The sequence below is a fragment of the Littorina saxatilis genome, linkage group LG7 (assembly GCF_037325665.1).
Source record: "Littorina saxatilis isolate snail1 linkage group LG7, US_GU_Lsax_2.0, whole genome shotgun sequence".
Taxonomy (NCBI): domain Eukaryota; kingdom Metazoa; phylum Mollusca; class Gastropoda; order Littorinimorpha; family Littorinidae; genus Littorina; species Littorina saxatilis.
Genome location: NC_090251.1, coordinates 24,961,161 through 24,977,706, shown reverse-complemented (window position 1 = coordinate 24,977,706; position 16,546 = coordinate 24,961,161). Strand labels below are relative to the sequence as shown.

At 41.1% G+C, this 16,546-nt stretch overlaps 1 protein-coding gene across 1 annotated transcript; it reads left to right on the top strand.

Moving 5' to 3' along the window:
- The first annotated feature begins 364 nt into the window (after positions 1–364).
- Positions 365–10,335, top strand: LOC138971002 (uncharacterized). Its single transcript, XM_070343599.1, has 4 exons — positions 365–519; positions 5,234–5,491; positions 8,173–8,229; positions 9,782–10,335. The coding sequence occupies exons 2-3, from the start codon at positions 5,234–5,236 to the stop codon at positions 8,173–8,175; spliced, it is 261 nt and encodes an 86-aa protein (XP_070199700.1). The 5' UTR covers positions 365–519; the 3' UTR covers positions 8,176–8,229; positions 9,782–10,335.
- The last annotated feature ends 6,211 nt before the right edge of the window (positions 10,336–16,546 follow it).

Sequence of the window (16,546 nt, the reverse complement as noted above, 5' to 3'; positions counted from 1 at the left end):
AAGAAAAAAAAGTCCGGGGATATCATTCCCAGGAACTCTCATGTCAAATTTCATAAAGATCGGTCCAGTAGTTTAGTCTAAATCGCTCTACACACACACACACACACACACACACACACACACACACACACACACACACACACACACACAGACAGACACACTCACACACACACACGCACACACAGACACACACACACACACACACACACATACACCACGACCCTCGTCTCGATTCCCCCTCTATGTTAAAACATTTAGTCAAAACTTGACTAAATGTAAAAACAGCCGGTGTAGGTATGTCAATGGATCTGAACCGGATTTGCACACCTGTCCTTAAATGGAATTTCCAGGGGGCGTTCAGCCAATGAACACCGTCGTGGCCCCACAAAGATGGGGCAGAAAGTGTGTATATAAAGGGAGCTGTGATGTATGTCACTACTTACTGTCCAGCCGTGACTGACCCTACTGTACAAACACCTTAGAACAATAGTGCGGACTGCACCTGCTAACAAGGCCAAGGTAAGTGAGCATGTGGTCATTTCAGGGTTATATTCAAGTTTTGCGTCCACCATTTTAAGGATTTGCAAGTTCTCGAAGTTTTCAGACGGGGAGAACCATACCAGACTGATATTTCCGGAGCAAAATCGTGTTGAAAATACAGCAATAATGTTGAAGTAGAAATTCGACTCATTCCGTAAAGTTTGCTCTATTCTCGAGGGGTGGAACTATACATAGCACAGCTGTGGACACAGAGAGAGTTAATTCATGACACTAACCTGAAATGTTACCCATTGCAATGCTGATATGAAAATGTATCATATATTGTTCCTTTCAATGTGACCATGAAGCCTTTAACCGCCGCATTTCGTTTACCTTGCTATTTCGTTTATTTGCATGCAAAACGATTTCTCGCAGGGAATGATTTACGAACACCGCTTCATTCATTTTGCTAAGAAGAAGAAGAAGAAGAGGAGGAGGAAGAAGAAGAAGAAGAAGAAGAAGAAGAAGAAGAAGAAGAAGAAGAAGAAGAAGAAGAAAGCACCTGCAGAAAGAGAAAGAGAAGATGGAGAAGATAGAGAAGAAAGAGAAGGAGAAGAAGAAAGAGAAGAAAAAGAACAAGAACAAGACCAAGAACAACAAGAACAACAAGAAGATCAACAACAAGTAGAACAGCAAGAACAAGAACAGGAACAAGAAGACCAAAAAGAACAAGATGAAGGAATGGAAGGAGGAAGAGAGGGAGGGAGGTAGAGGGAGGCGTTGGTGATTGTTAAGTTTATGGTTGTATAGTAGGCGTGCTTCTTTAGCAAAAGGCATAAGCTATGTTCATCAACTGTCATTGTAAGTGACACAAGCCCACAATATATCTTTCAAGAAGTTGGTTCACGTGTCACTCATACTGGATGTATTCGTTTCAACTTTGACTGCCACACGAACGAAAGTATTCCCCCACATTCAAACTTTGTAGCAATATTTCGCAAAGACGGATGATGTTTTGGGAAAAGTCACAATTTTCGTGGTGTGTTTATGTTAATCACGATATTACAGCGTTCAAGATGAGCGAACGTGTAGCAAAGCCCTGTACGCGTACGTGTAGATATCACGTCACCCGTAACTCTTTTTACATTTGGTCAAGTTTTACTAAATGTTTTAACATAGACAAGACAAGGCAAGACAAGACAAGACAAGACAAAATCTTTATTATCGAGGGTAATAGATAAGCAAGAATATTGCTTTTTTACATCCAGCCCTCGCCCTAATATAGGGTCAACAAGAACAGAAAACAATATAACAAAAGAATCACATAAAAATTAACACATTACAACAATATATAATACAGATACAAAATTTAAAAATAAATTGTAATACTGCATTTTAAGTACAATTGTCAATGATAAAAAGTGTCCATTTTTAACATAACTTAATCTAGATCTGAATATTATTATAATTTTGCTTAACATGCACATACATATTAAATGAATTGATGAACCATTCAGCACAGGGAATCGAGACGAGGGTCGTGGTGTTTGTGTGTGTGTGTATGTATGTGTGTATGTATGTATGTGTGTGTGTGTGTGTGTGTGTGTGTGTGTGTGTGTGTGTGGTTGTTTGTTTGTTTGTTTGCTTGCTCGTTTGTTTGTTTGTTTGTTTGTTTGTTTGTTTTAAAAAGGTGCGGAACGTCCATCACGTTACTTTCCCCCTAATAGAAATTCAAGATGTATTCGGACGAAAGTGCTCTTTCTTTCTCTCTCTCTCTGTACTTTTCTTTACACTTCCCAAAAAAATATCGTGGAAAAACCAGCGCCTGTGATGTATGCAGTAATAAATGCATGACGTCATAAGGACGTCAGTTTTCGCTGTCACAAGCTGTCTTGGGTGTCAAGATGGCTGTTAAACTGTTAAAGAGAGTTAAACTGTAGAGGGAATGAGTAAGCAAGAAAGGGATGGGTCTTGGGGAGGGAAGGTGAGGGATGGTGGAGGTTTGGAAGGCGGATGAAGAAGGATGTAAGGGGAGGGAGGGAGGAGCTGAGGATGGTAGGGGGGTCACAGAAATAGGCGGGAAGGGACCACCCATAGATGTGTGTGTAGAGCGATTCAGAGAAAACTACTGGACCGATCTTCATGAAATTTCACATGAGAGTTTGTGGGTATAGTATAGTATCCCCATAGAAGTTTTTCATTTTTTTCGATAAATATCTTTGATGAGATTGCTTGGCCAAAATTTCAAATGAATTTGATTGAAAAATGAGGGTGTGACAGTGCCGCCTCAACTTTTACAAAAAGCCGGATATCACGTCATCAAAGACATTTATCGAAAAAATGAAAAAAATGTCCGGGGATATCATACCCAGGAACTCTCATGTCAAATTTGATAAAGATCGGTCCAGTAGTTTACTCTCAATCGCTATACACACACACACGCACACACACACACACACACACACACACACACACACACACACACACACACACACACACACACACACACACACACACACACACACACACACACACACACACAGACACACATACACCACGACCCTCGTCTCGATTCCCCCTCTATGTTAAAACATTTCGTCAAAACTTGACTAAATGTAAAAAAAATAGGATAAGTAAGTACTGCGTCCGCAAGCTACGGGCGGAGACGAGCGAGGCCCGTCTCGGTCTTTGGGTGTGGCCCGGTTAGTCGAGACTATCTAAATATAGTCTCGGCGATGACTGTTTTTGGTGTTAATATTTTACTTTGATGCCGGCAGCTTGACTAAATTAATGTTTTTATATCGCTGCACGCGACTTGTTGTTTTTTCTCGATCCAATGTTCCAAATCACACATTGTTTTGCTCCCACCAAGACGTGTAACGTAAACACTAGATTTGATGACGTCACTTGTACACGTCACCGCACACGTGCTGAAAAGTTCCACATCTAGATCTGTCTATCACAAAGTCCGCCACAGACGCCATTCTCTTGTGGGTACTGCAATGAAGCGACTCTGGGGTGAAAGGGCACTGCCAAGGACGAGCGTGGGTTTTTAACAATCCTTTCTTTCGATCTCAAACATTTTTCCGATTTTCTTCTGATATTTTTCATGATATTTTTCGTTTGTGGGTTTGTTTATTTGTTACATCAGTTTCAGTCTTAATCGATGCAATTCAACAACATTTGTCAATTGCAAAGGAAGAAAAACTCTTTACAATATAAGATATTTGGAGGCTTTGTGGAAGACCAGCTTTTTTTGTTGGTCCGAGGGAACCATCGTCTTCTGGTTCACCTTTATCGACCAATGCCGAAAGCCGAGGTTAAATAAAGATGTAACGAAAGGCGCTATTCTCCCCGAGGACCAAACAAAAATAATGCTGGACTAACAAAAACATCGTTTTTTTAATCATTTTGGTATTGCTAAAGTACGGACAATTACCCCACATAGAGCTTTATTTTTACAATGCAATTCAGGGTCCCAAAGCGCGTCAGAAGTTCAATCGATCGTGTCACAGGGGAAGGGCTCCTAATACGGACCGGCTCCTAATTTGGACCACCTCCGGTTCTGACAAACTAACAGCGTTAGAGCGCTCAAAATAATGTCATTCGCTGTATTCACCCTCTCTGGATAACTTGCACATGTCAAAACTGTTGCAGAAACACAAACCTCTAAACCGTTAGGCTTTTTCTCTTTTTTCACTTTTGGCAGCGTTCACTCTAAATTTGCCGCCTAAAACGGACTCGTTTCTGTCCACAACCAAAGCTGTTATCACACAAAAACTGCTATAATGACAGCTAAGACCGTATTTGTTACATTTTAGCAGTGTTGACCCCGAGTTTCTACTGCAAACAACAAATAATAGCAACATCTCAAAGCATGTGTGAGTCCCCTAATATGGACAACCTTCAACAAATCGAAGTAAATAAAAGCTAAAGTCTGTTTTCATTAACTCATTATGAAGCTTGCTGAAAAATAACCTATAACTAGCCCTTGAGATGTCTAAAAATTATATCAAATAGTCTTCTTTTCATGGTATTTGATAATTTCACTTATTTTCACTCGGTTTTTGATAAGCTTCTTTAGTTTCCTGGTGTGCTTCAAATAATGGTCTTATCAACCCGAAACAGATCAATCTTAACCATATTTTAATTAGTCTGACTTGCGTACTAAGTTGTATAATGTTATGTCAAAGCAAAGGGGGATTTTTACAGTGATTCGCGAAGGCCTCTTCACTGGTTCATATTGGGCGCCCAGGCTCCTAATAGGGACCATTTGTGCTTTTTTCTGTATTTTATTTTTGCTGAATGTTTATCAAAGCAATTTCACTCTAATAAGGCCTAACGGTTAACCTATGAGAGAAGGACTAGCCTACCAAAGACACCATTAAACTTCTTCGCAAGAAAACAAGCTAGTTATCAGCATGAAACAAAAAGTGGTCCATATTAGGAGCCCTTCCCCTAAACGAAAATTTGACGTCATCAAACGTAAACTTTACGTCGGGGTTTTTTTCAGTCTAAAAATACACAGAGCTGGCATCATATTTGCGAGGTTCCAGATACAGGCCATCCTTTTCCTGTCCCTATTAATACTGGCCGCTGTGGTGTTGATGCTCGGACGTAGGTATAATTCTGTACGTGCTCTGACGTAGGTATAATTATGTACTTGCTCTGACGTAGGTATAATTATGTACTTGCTCTGACGTAGGTATAATTATGTACTTGCTCTGACGTATACACGTGTCTGTTGTTCCAGATGAAAGTCGTTCTACTCCTATCCCTGCTTATCCTGGCAGCTCTGGTGCAGGATTCGGAGGCCGGTTGGTTGAGACGAGTGGGACGCAAGGTTAGGGACAGGGTGCGAACCGTTGGCACACGCATCACAGACGGCGTGAGAGGAGTGGGCACACGCATCACAGACGGTGTGAAAAACGCGGGCCAGCACATCAGAGACGGTGTGAAAAACGCGGGCCAGCACATCAGAGACACGGCCCGAGACGTTGTCAGACATGGGGTGAGTGTCGAGACACCAAAGACCAAAGATAAGCTGGGCAAAAAAAAGTAACCCCCACAATTTTTGGGGGTTCGCATCCAAAACACAGGTTTACCACGGCTAATCATAGTATTCTAATTTTGTGTTTGTTTGTTGAAAAGACACATAGGCTGTGCGTTTATAGAAGTTAAAGTTAAAGTAAGATAAGATGTTGTTCCTTGTTTATGGGGGCTGTTGTTACTGATAGTATCCAATTTGTTTAGCCAGGTTTGAACTTTCTTTTAGGGTAATGAATGTTTTAGTTGGGATCCAAAAATGGATGCAATAATTTTTTTGCTCAGTTTATGTTCAAACAAATATTTATCTTGTATGTAATGAGGCTGTGCGGTTATCCCGTATAAAAATAAGCCTTTGCAGTTGATAAGGCCTCAACCAAAAACAAATCGTTTGCATCAGTGCCTTAAAAGTTTAAAACAATGAATTTGGAAATATTAGGGTCTAAACCATTGAGGATTAATTCCAAGGCAGTGGCGGATTTAGGGGGGGGCAAAGGGGGCCCGGGCCCCTCTTCAGGGAAATAAAACAGAGAGAGAGAGAGAGAGAGAGAGAGAGAGAGAGAGAGAGAGAGAGAGAGAGAGAGAGAGAGAGAGAGAGAGAGATGATTGAATGACAGTTTCTGAGCTCAGGTGGCCCTAGATTGCAGCATTTTGCTTCCTTGAAGAAGGAAAATTAGGAGGGGGGGCCATGCCCCCGGACCTCCCTAGCATGTTCGGGCGCAAAGCGCCTTCAAGTTTGTGCACAAACGTTTGGGTGCCCCCCCCCCCCCCCCCCCTTCCTTAAGATCCTGGATTCGCCCTTGCAAGGGACCTTTTACATTGAGAATTAATCAGAAAACATTGAGGTCTAAAATATCTAGAATCAGTTTTGGGATCCTGTTGGTACAGGGCCTTTAACATTGAAAATCAATTTCGGAATAGTAGGGTCTAAAATATCTTAGGTTTGTTGTATTTTTGACTAAAATATGACATTTTATACAGATCGAGACAGTCAGTGTTCCTACGAGACCGTGCTGGTCAAAAATACAAATAACATTTATGTATCGATCGATTCTGGTAACAATTACACATAAACATGCTTCCATTTGAAACTTCGAGGTCTTCATCGGGGATTGACGCCCGACAAAAGCTAATTGAAGCCCGACGGAGCTAAGCGACGGAGGGCTTCAATTAGACTTTGGGAGGGCGTCAATCCACGATGAAGACCGAGAAGTTTCAAATGGAAGCATGTTAATGTTATTGTAATTCAATCTGACGACGATCTCTTTCCTGCTTTCATGCGGTTGTAAACAGACAGAATTGGTTCTGTTCTGTTCACACACTACTTTCAGTCCACCTACCTGCAAGGGTCAAGTCCCAAGAAATATGTCTCTGTATTCCTATCGTATCACTCTGCTCCTGTTTTGTTTTCTTTCACACACATTTTCCCTTCTTTTTTGACGGGTTTCTGGACAGCAAACTCAAAAACAAATTGTTTTCATCACAAAAGCGATCTTTGGAATTGACTGACGTAGTCCAGAAGAATGCATGCATCAACTTACGTCACGTATTCGACGTCATCACTTTGCATACCTTATGGTCTCGGTATTTCGTTGGCCTTCATATTTCCTACTTGTAAAATGACCCTCAAAGCTAACCGAGACTAGTTGAGGCTGTATCAATGCGCCTCGCCAGCAGGTTGTTAATGGATTTTTTAGCGAGTGGTTATCGACAATTCATGACCAGTAATTTTTAATGAGTTGGGACATTCTGACCAATCACAGGATCTGTTTCATTAGAACGCAAACTTGATTGAATTACAATTACACATTAACATGCTTCCATTTGAAACTTCGAAGTCTTCATCGGGGATTGACGCCCGACAAAAGCTAATTGAAGCCCGACGGAGCAATCAACCATGGGAGGGCGTCAATCCACGATGAAGACCGAGAAGTTTCAAATGGAAGCATGTTAATGTTATTGTAATTCAATCTGACGACGATCTCTTTCCTGCTTTCATGCGGTTGTAAACAGACAGAATTGGTTCTGTTCTGTCCACACGCTACTTGTATTCCTATCGTATCACTCTGCTCCTGTTTTGTTTTCTTTCACACACATTTTCATCACAAAAGCGATCTTAGGAATTGACTGACGTAGTCCGGAAGAATTCATGCATCAACTTACGTCACGTACTCGACGTCATCACTTCGCATACCTTATGGTCTCGGTATTTCGTTGGCCTTCATATTTCCTACTTGTAAAATGACCCTCAAAGCTAACCGAGACTAGTTGAGGCTGTATCAATGCGCCTCGCTAGCAGGTTGTTAATGGATTTTTTAGCGAGTAGTTATCGACAATTAATGACCGGTAATTTTTAATGAGTTGGGGCATTCTGACCAATCACAGGGTCTGTTTCATTAAAACGCAAACTTGATTGAATTACAATTCCTTTTAGTTTTTACGATTGAACGAACACAAACATGAACTATTTTGTAGTCTCGGCTGGCCGCATACATGTGAATTTTGTCGGACTCTGATGTCACATGGGTCAAAGAAGGGAAATACAATGTTCAATCGATACATAAGCCAAGGCTTTGTGCCCTGGAGACGGATGTTCAACTTTAAATAAGGCAGCTGGTCTGAAGGATTGATGTCTGTGTTTTTCAGTGAACAAGGAAGGCGCTCTGGACGGACAGGAGGTCCTGGTGTTGTAGGGAATGATAGGTGAGTTCGACCATCTCGATTCATCATATGATAGTAATATTGTGCTGTAATGTTCGCAGTACCCGGAGGTCCTTGTCTTTTTGAAAATAAAAGGTGAGTTGTTAACGACCATCTTTATTTATCACGTAATAGTCAAACTATTCTGTAATGTTCCCACCACACGGAGGTCCTTGTCTTTCTGGAAATACCAGTTGAGTTGTTCGACCATTTCGATTCGCCGCATATCATGTTGTAATGGTAGCTGGTACATGGTGTTGAAGGTGTTGATCTTTCTATAGGCACGATATGTGGTATGTTGGACCATGTCACAGCATGTTGTAATGTTAGCTGGTTCCAGTATGGAGGTGTTGGTCTTTCTATAGGCACGATAATGTGGTATTTGGACCACGTCACATCATTTTGTTATGTTAGCTGGTCCTAGTATGGAGGTGTTGGTCATTCTATAGGCACAATGGGTGGTATGTTGGACCATGTCACAGCATGTTGTAATGTTAGCTGGTCCCAGTATGGAGGTGTTGGTCATTCTATAGGCACGATAATGTGGTATGTTGGACCATGTCACAGCATGTTGTAATGTTAGCTGGTTCCAGTATGGAGGTGTTGGTCATTCTATAGGCACAATGGGTGGTATGTTGGACCATGTCACAGCATGTTGTAATGTTAGCTGGTCCCAGTATGGAGGTGTTGGTCATTTTATAGGCACGATAATGTGGTATGTTGGACCATGTCACAGCATGTTGTAATGTTAGCTGGTCCCAGTATGGAGGTGTTGGTCATTCTATAGGCACAATGGGTGGTATGTTGGACCATGTCACAGCATGTTGTAATGTTAGCTGGTCCCAGTATGGAGGTGTTGGTCATTCTATAGGCACGATAATGTGGTATGTTGGACCATGTCACAGCATGTTGTAATGTTAGCTGGTTCCAGTATGGAGGTGTTGGTCATTCTATAGGCACAATGGGTGGTATGTTGGACCATGTCACAGCATGTTGTAATGTTAGCTGGTCCCAGTATGGAGGTGTTGGTCATTCTATAGGCACGATAATGTGGTATGTTGGACCATGTCACAGCATGTTGTAATGTTAGCTGGTCCCAGTATGGAGGTGTTGGTCATTCTATAGGCACAATGGGTGGTATGTTGGACCATGTCACAGCATGTTGTAATGTTAGCTGGTCCCAGTATGGAGGTGTTGGTCATTTTAGGCATGATCGTAGGGTTGCTGGATGCTCCTAGAGTCATTGCATGTTGTGATCTATATCCAATGTACTTGGTTTAGTGTGTGTGTGTGTGTGTGTGTGTGTGTGTGTGTGTGTGTGTGTGCGTGCGTGAGTGCGTGCGTGCGTGTGTGTGTGTGTGTGTGAGTGTGGGCGTGAGTGCGTGCGTTCGCGTGCGTGCTTGTGCTCATGCATGCGTTTATTCGGTGTGTGTGTGTGGGTGTGTGGGTGTGTGTGTGGGTGTGGATGTGTGTGTGTGTGGATGTGTGGATGTGTGTGTGTGTGGGTGTCGATGTGTTGTTATTGTTGCTCAATGTTCCATTTCGATGTGTGCAGAGGGGCTGGTGAATGCCAACGATCAGCAATCAGCCATGACAGTACTGTGAAACGATTCAACCAACGATCAGCAATCAACCATGACAGTACTGTGAAACGATTCAACCAACGATCAGCAATCAACCATGACAGAACAGTGAAACGATTCAACCAACGATAAGCAATCAACCATGACAGAACAGTGAAACGATTCAACCAACGATAAGCAATCAACCATGACAGTACAGTGAAACGATTCAACCAACGATCAGCAATCAACCATGACAGAACAGTGAAACGATTCAACCAACGATCAGCAATCAACCATGACAGTACAGTGAAACGATTCAACCAAAGGCTTGGATACATACATTGAGTTTTACTCTTGGGGATCTATTGCTGGTTTATATTTTCCAAGAATCAGATGATATTTATTTTTGCCGTTAACATATTATTTTGTTTTATGTTGTTAGTTTCAAAGTCTCACATTTCAAAACAAGAAAAGATAATGTTTGATGGATTATTTTTTACTTTTATATTGCAAAACCAATATTGAAATAAAATGTGTTTTACAATATCTGTACTTATCATTTCCCGTGTGTGTGTGTGTGTGTGTGTGTGTGTGTGTGTGTGTGTGTGTCTGTCTGTCTGTCTGTCTGTCTGTCTGTCTGTCTGTCTGTCTGTCTGTCTGTCTGTCTGTCTGTCTGTCTGTCTGTCTGTCTGTATGTATGTATGTATGTATGTATGTATGTATGTATGTATGTCTGTCTCATACTATTCCGTATCGAGATATGCAAATGAGGTTGTGTACACATGGCTCGGGAACTGGACCTTAAAGGCACAGTCAGCCTCGCGTAAACCATCACAGATACTGTCAGGCTTTTACACACAGTACAAACACCCTTTCATTTAAACACTCACCGAACGGGAACATCCTAGGTGCCCTACGTAAAGAGCGAGCAATTTTTAAAAAATTAATTTTGGGGATTGTCTCTTTCTTTATTTGGTGTTTAACGTCATTTTCAACCACGAAGGTTATATCGCGACGGGGCGGATTGTCTCTCAGACAATCGGACCGTGGTGCGTTTTGGCGCTAGACCTAGCTTTTAAAATCTAAATAATAAATTGACAGCTTGTTACACAAACATTCTTAAATCTTAAAAGAATTCTTTTTTCATCAAGACAAGATCAGTACAATTCGAAGTTTTGAAAGTTTGAAAAAAGAAACGCCCGGAAGCAGGGTCACGAAAGGTCGTGGTTCTCGTAGCAGACGACGGTTTATGTCTATCGCCAGTTCCTCTGAACAGTCAAAAGCCATCGATAGAGTTATTTGTTTCGTGCATAGTCAGAGGTACATAATAACGTGCTATTGCAGATAAGCTCACATCGAGTCGCATTCAAATTACTAACTGACGACTGCATTGTGAACAAGTCGCGTAAGGCGAAATTAGGCTACTACATTTAGTCAAGCTGTGGAACTCACAGAATGAAACTGAACGCACTGCATTGTTTTCACATTGACCGTAGTCCGCCGCTTGTGCATAACGGAGTGAAACTGACGAGCCTGTTCAGCGCGGTAGTGGTTTCGCTGTGCTGCATAGCACGCTTTTCTGTACCTATCTTCGTTTTAACTTTCTGAGAGTGTTTTTAATCCAAACATATCATATCTATATGTTTTTGGAATCAGGAACCGACAAGAAATAAGATGAAATTGTTTTTAAATCGATTTCGGAAATTTAATTTTGATCATAATTTTTATATTTTTAATTTTCAGAGCTTGTTTTTAATCCAAATATAACATATTTATATGTTTTTGGAACCAGGATGTAGAATAAGATGAACGTAAATTTGGATCGTTTTATATAAAAAAAAAAAATGATTACAATTTTCAGATTTTTAATGACCAAAGTCATTAATTAATTTTTAAGCCACCAAGCTGAAATGCAATACCGAAGTCCGGCCTTCGTCGAAGATTGCTTTACAAAAATTTCAATCAATTTGATTGAAAAATGAGGGTGTGACAGTGCCACTATCAACTTTTACAAAAAGCCGGATATGACGTCATCAAAAGTATTTATCGAAAAAAAGAAAAAAACGTCCGGGGATATCATTCCCAGGAACTCTCATGTCAAATTTCATAAAGATCGGTCCAGTGTTTGGTCTGAATCACTCTACACACACACACACACACACACACACACACACACACACACACACACACACACACACACACACACACACACACACACACACATACACCACGACCCTCGTCTCGATTCCCCCTCTATGTTAAAACATTTAGTCAAAGCTTGACTAAATGTAACAAGTCGCGTAAGGCGAAATTACTACATTTAGTCAAGCTGTGGAACTCACAGAATGAAACTGAACGCACTGCATTTTTTCACAATGACCGTAGTCCGCCGCTTGTGCATAACAGAGTGAAACTGACGAGCCTGTTCAGCGGGGTAGTGGTTTCGCTGTGCTGCATAGCACGCTTTTCTGTACCTCTCTTCGTTTTAACTTTCTGAGCGTGTTTTTAATCCAAACATATCATATCTATATGTTTTTTGAATCAGGAACCGACAAGAAATAAGATGAAATTGTTTTTAAATCGATTTTGGAAATTTAATTTTGATCATAATTTTTATATTTTAATTTTCAGAGCTTGTTTGTAATCCAAATATAACATATTTATATGTTTTTGGAATCAGAAAATGACGAACATCAAGATGAAATTGTTTTAGGATCGTTTAATAAAATAAAAATTTAATTACAAGTTTCCGATTTTTAATGACCAAACTCACTCATTAGTTTTTAAGCCACCAAGCTGAAGTGCAATACCGAAGTCCGGCCTTCGTCGAAGATTGCTTGGCCAAAATTTCAATCAATTTGATTGAAAAATGAGGGTGTGACAGTGCCGCCTCAACTTTTACAAAAAGCCGGATATGACGTCATCAAAGGTATTTATCGAAAAAAAATTAAAAAAACGTCGTGGGATATTATACCCAGGAACTCTCATGTAAAATTTCATAAAGATCGGTCCAGTAGTTTAGTCTGAATCGCTCTACACACACACACGCACAGACACACACACACACACACACACACACACACACACACACACACACACACACACACACACACATACACCACGACCCTCGTCTCGATTCCCCCTCTATGTTAAAACATTTAGTCAAAACTTGACTAAATGTAACAAGTCGCGTAAGGCGATAATACAATATTTAGTCAAGTAGCTGTCGAACTCACAGAATGAAACTGAACGCAACGCAACGCAGCAAGACCGTATACTCGTAGCATCGTCACTCCACCGCCCGTGGCAAAGGCAGTGCCCGTGGAATTGACAAGAAGAGGGGGATATTCGTTGCGCTGAGAAGGATAGCACGCTTTTCTGTACCTCTCTTCGTTTGAACTTTCTGAGCGTGTTTTTAATCCAAACATATTATATCTATATATTTTTGGAATCAGGAACCGACAAGGAATAAGATGAAAGTGTTTTTAAATTGATTTCGAAAAAAAAATTTGATAATAATTTTTATATATTTAATTTTCAGAGCTTGTTTTTAATCCGAATATAACATATTTATATGTTTTTGGAATCAGCAAATGATGGAGAATAAAATAAACGTAAATTTGGATCGTTTTATAATTTTTTATTATTTTTTACAATTTTCAGATTTTTAATGACCAAAGTCATTAATTAATTTTTAAGCCACCAAGCTGAAATGCAATACCGAAATCCGGGCTTTGTCGAAGATTACTTGACCAAAATTTCAACCAATTTGGTTGAAAAATGAGGGCGTGACAGTGCCGCTTCAACTTTCACGAAAAGCCGGATATGACGTCATCAAAGACATTTATCAAAAAAATGAAAAAAACGTTCGGGGATTTCATACCCAGGAACTCTCATGTCAAATTTCATAAAGATCGGTCCAGTAGTTTAGTCTGAATCTACACACACACACGCACACACGCACACACGCACACACGCACACACGCACACACGCACACATGCACATACACCACGACCCTCGTTTCGATTCCCCCTCGATGTTAAAATATTTAGTCAAAACTTGACTAAATATAAAAAGGGAAACTGGATCACACGAGTTCACGATGGCTCAGGGGTAAGATAAACCACGCAAAAATAAATTCTTTGAAAATTGCTCGCTCTTTATGGAGGGCACCTAGCATGTTCTCAAGCGGTGAGTGTTTAAATGAAAGGGTGTTTGTACTGTGTGTAAAAGCCTGACAGTATCTGTGATGGTTTACGGGAGGCGTACTGTGCCTTTAAGAAGATGCGCTATGCTGTGTGGTACTGGTAGATTCAAATGGAATACAGCGTTGCCTTTGCGTCAGTTAATCTGGCAGGAGTATAATTTCAGCTTATTCCCAATTTAACTTTGTTGTTCCTTCGCTAGGCGAGTCAATGTATTATGATCCCAGGGTTTAATTTGTTGTTAACTACTTCTGGTGTTTTGCTTGAGCCTCAAGTTGACTTTGTCAATTTCATTTCATTACTTTATTGTCCCATCGCTGGGAAATTCGGGTCGCTTCCTCCCAGTGGAAAGCTAGCAGCAACGGAGTCGCGCTACCCAGGTGTCTGCGTGTTTAGGTGTATTCAGCCACCTGCACTTATGGCAGAATGACCAAGGTCTTTTACGTGCCATTGTGATGACACGGGGGTGGGACATGGCTTCCGTCTCTGGGTCTGCACATAAAGTTGACCCGTGTCCGTCCCGGCCCGAATTCGATCCTGCGACCTTCCGATCACAAGTCCAGTGCTCTACCAACTGGGCAATGTCCGTTTGGTCCCCAAGGTAGGTTGGTGTTTCTACACTGGACACATTTCTGCCTTTTCCTTGTTTTCATTTCACGTTATTGTTTACGGAGGGGATCGGGAACCGGCGAGTCGGTTACGGAGCTCCCAAGCTCGAGAACCGGCAGTCACCGGTATCTCACAAAATAGACATTTCTAGTTTTTACCCATCCTGGCAGGTATACGTTTATAGCTTAGTGGTTAGCGAACTGGGCTTAGGTTTGTGAGGTCGTAGATTCGATCGAGCCCTGCCATCGCTTGTTTTTCTTCTTTAAAAAAAAATCTGTTTCACTTCTTTTTTTTCTTCTTAACCCTCCTTACTTTAATTTCGCACTATTCTTATTTATTCCAAAACATTTTGTTGATCGAACTGAGATTCCAACAACAAAGCTCACGAGTCACTGAGTTCGACATTGCTCTCTGCCTTTCGTCCGCGAACTTGAACCAAGCAAAGTGAATCAGTCACTGGTCCCGAGGCTGGAAGCAGCATTTGTTGACAAAATGCAGTACATAAATCATTAACATGGAAACAAACAAAAAACTAAAATGTTTTTTTCAGTTATTACATGGCAAAACATAAGTCTGCTTCCCATCGCGTTACTCAGTTTGTCAGAATCTCTGACACCTGTGAACCGAATCTCTCGCTACGATCAGTGCTTATCAGTGATCGCGCTGTTGCAGAAATAAAAAGTCTTTCTGAGTCTAAAACTGATCTAATTTCTCCTAAAAAGCAAAAACTACAGTTCTTTGAAATTAACTTTAGAAGAAAATCTTAATGAACGACCCATCGGACCTCGAAAAAAAAGGTAGCATGTGGACTGGGTGGCCGAGTGGTAACGCACTTGCGCTCGGAAGCGAGAGGTTGCGAGTTCGACCCTGGGTCAGGGCGTTAGCATTTTTCTCCCCCCTTTCCTAACCTAGGTGGTGGGTTCAAGTGCTAGTCTTTCGGATGAGACGAAAAATCGAGGTCCCTTCGTGTACACTACATTGGGCTGTGCACGTTAAAGATCCCACGATTGACAAAAGGGTCTTTCCTGGCAAAATTGTATAGGCATAGATAAAAATGTCCACCAAAATACCCGTGTGACTTGGAATAATAGGCCGTGAAAAGTAGGATATGCGCCGAAATGGCTGCGATCTGCTGGCCGATGTGAATGCGTGATGTATTGTGTAAAAAAAAATCCATCTCACACGGCATAAATAAATCCCTGCGCCTTGAATATGCATGTGCGCGATATAAATTGCAAAAAAAAAAAAAAATTTAAATCCCTGCGCTTAGAACTGTACCCACGGAATACGCGCGATATAAGCCTCATATTGATTGATTGATTGATTGATTGAGAGTGCCGGTTCCCGAGCCTGGGGGCTCCGTAACCGGCTCGCTGGTTCTCCAGCCACGGCCTGTTGTTAACCACACTGGGTCAATTTGACTGCTTGACCCCCTGGTTCACTGGTCATTACTACATGAGATCAATTTCTGCTTTAGCCCCAGTTTTACTGTATGGTACCACAGTGTGTCAGTAGAGAGATTAAGTGTACAATGTTAGTGTTAGTGTCAGTGTTAGTGGTTAACTTAAAGGATAATCTATGTATCATTACGCGTTCCGCTTACGGTAACGAAACCGACAACGGCGTCTCGGCGAGTGCGTTTAGTTTCACTTTCGCTAACGTAATATCAATAACACATTACGAAAAGCTCTAAATATGTAAAAAAAAAAAAAATAAAAAAAATAATTTAAAAAAAAATAAAACGATTTTTTTCTCCAGAGGGAAAAATCAAAGGCATCCTCTCAGGGATAAATGAGACCCGGAAGGAACTCATTTTACCTGAGTTAAGGATGAGGTACCAGGCAATCAAAAACAAAGAGTTTCTTTTTACATTTAGTCAAGTTTTGACTAAATGTTTTAACATAGAGGGGGAATCGAGACGAGGGTCGTGGTGTATGTGT

Bases quoted from the DNA above. Each gene is read 5' to 3' on its own strand.
- LOC138971002 (XM_070343599.1), top strand. From the start codon at position 5,234: ATGAAAGTCGTTCTACTCCTATCCCTGCTTATCCTGGCAGCTCTGGTG.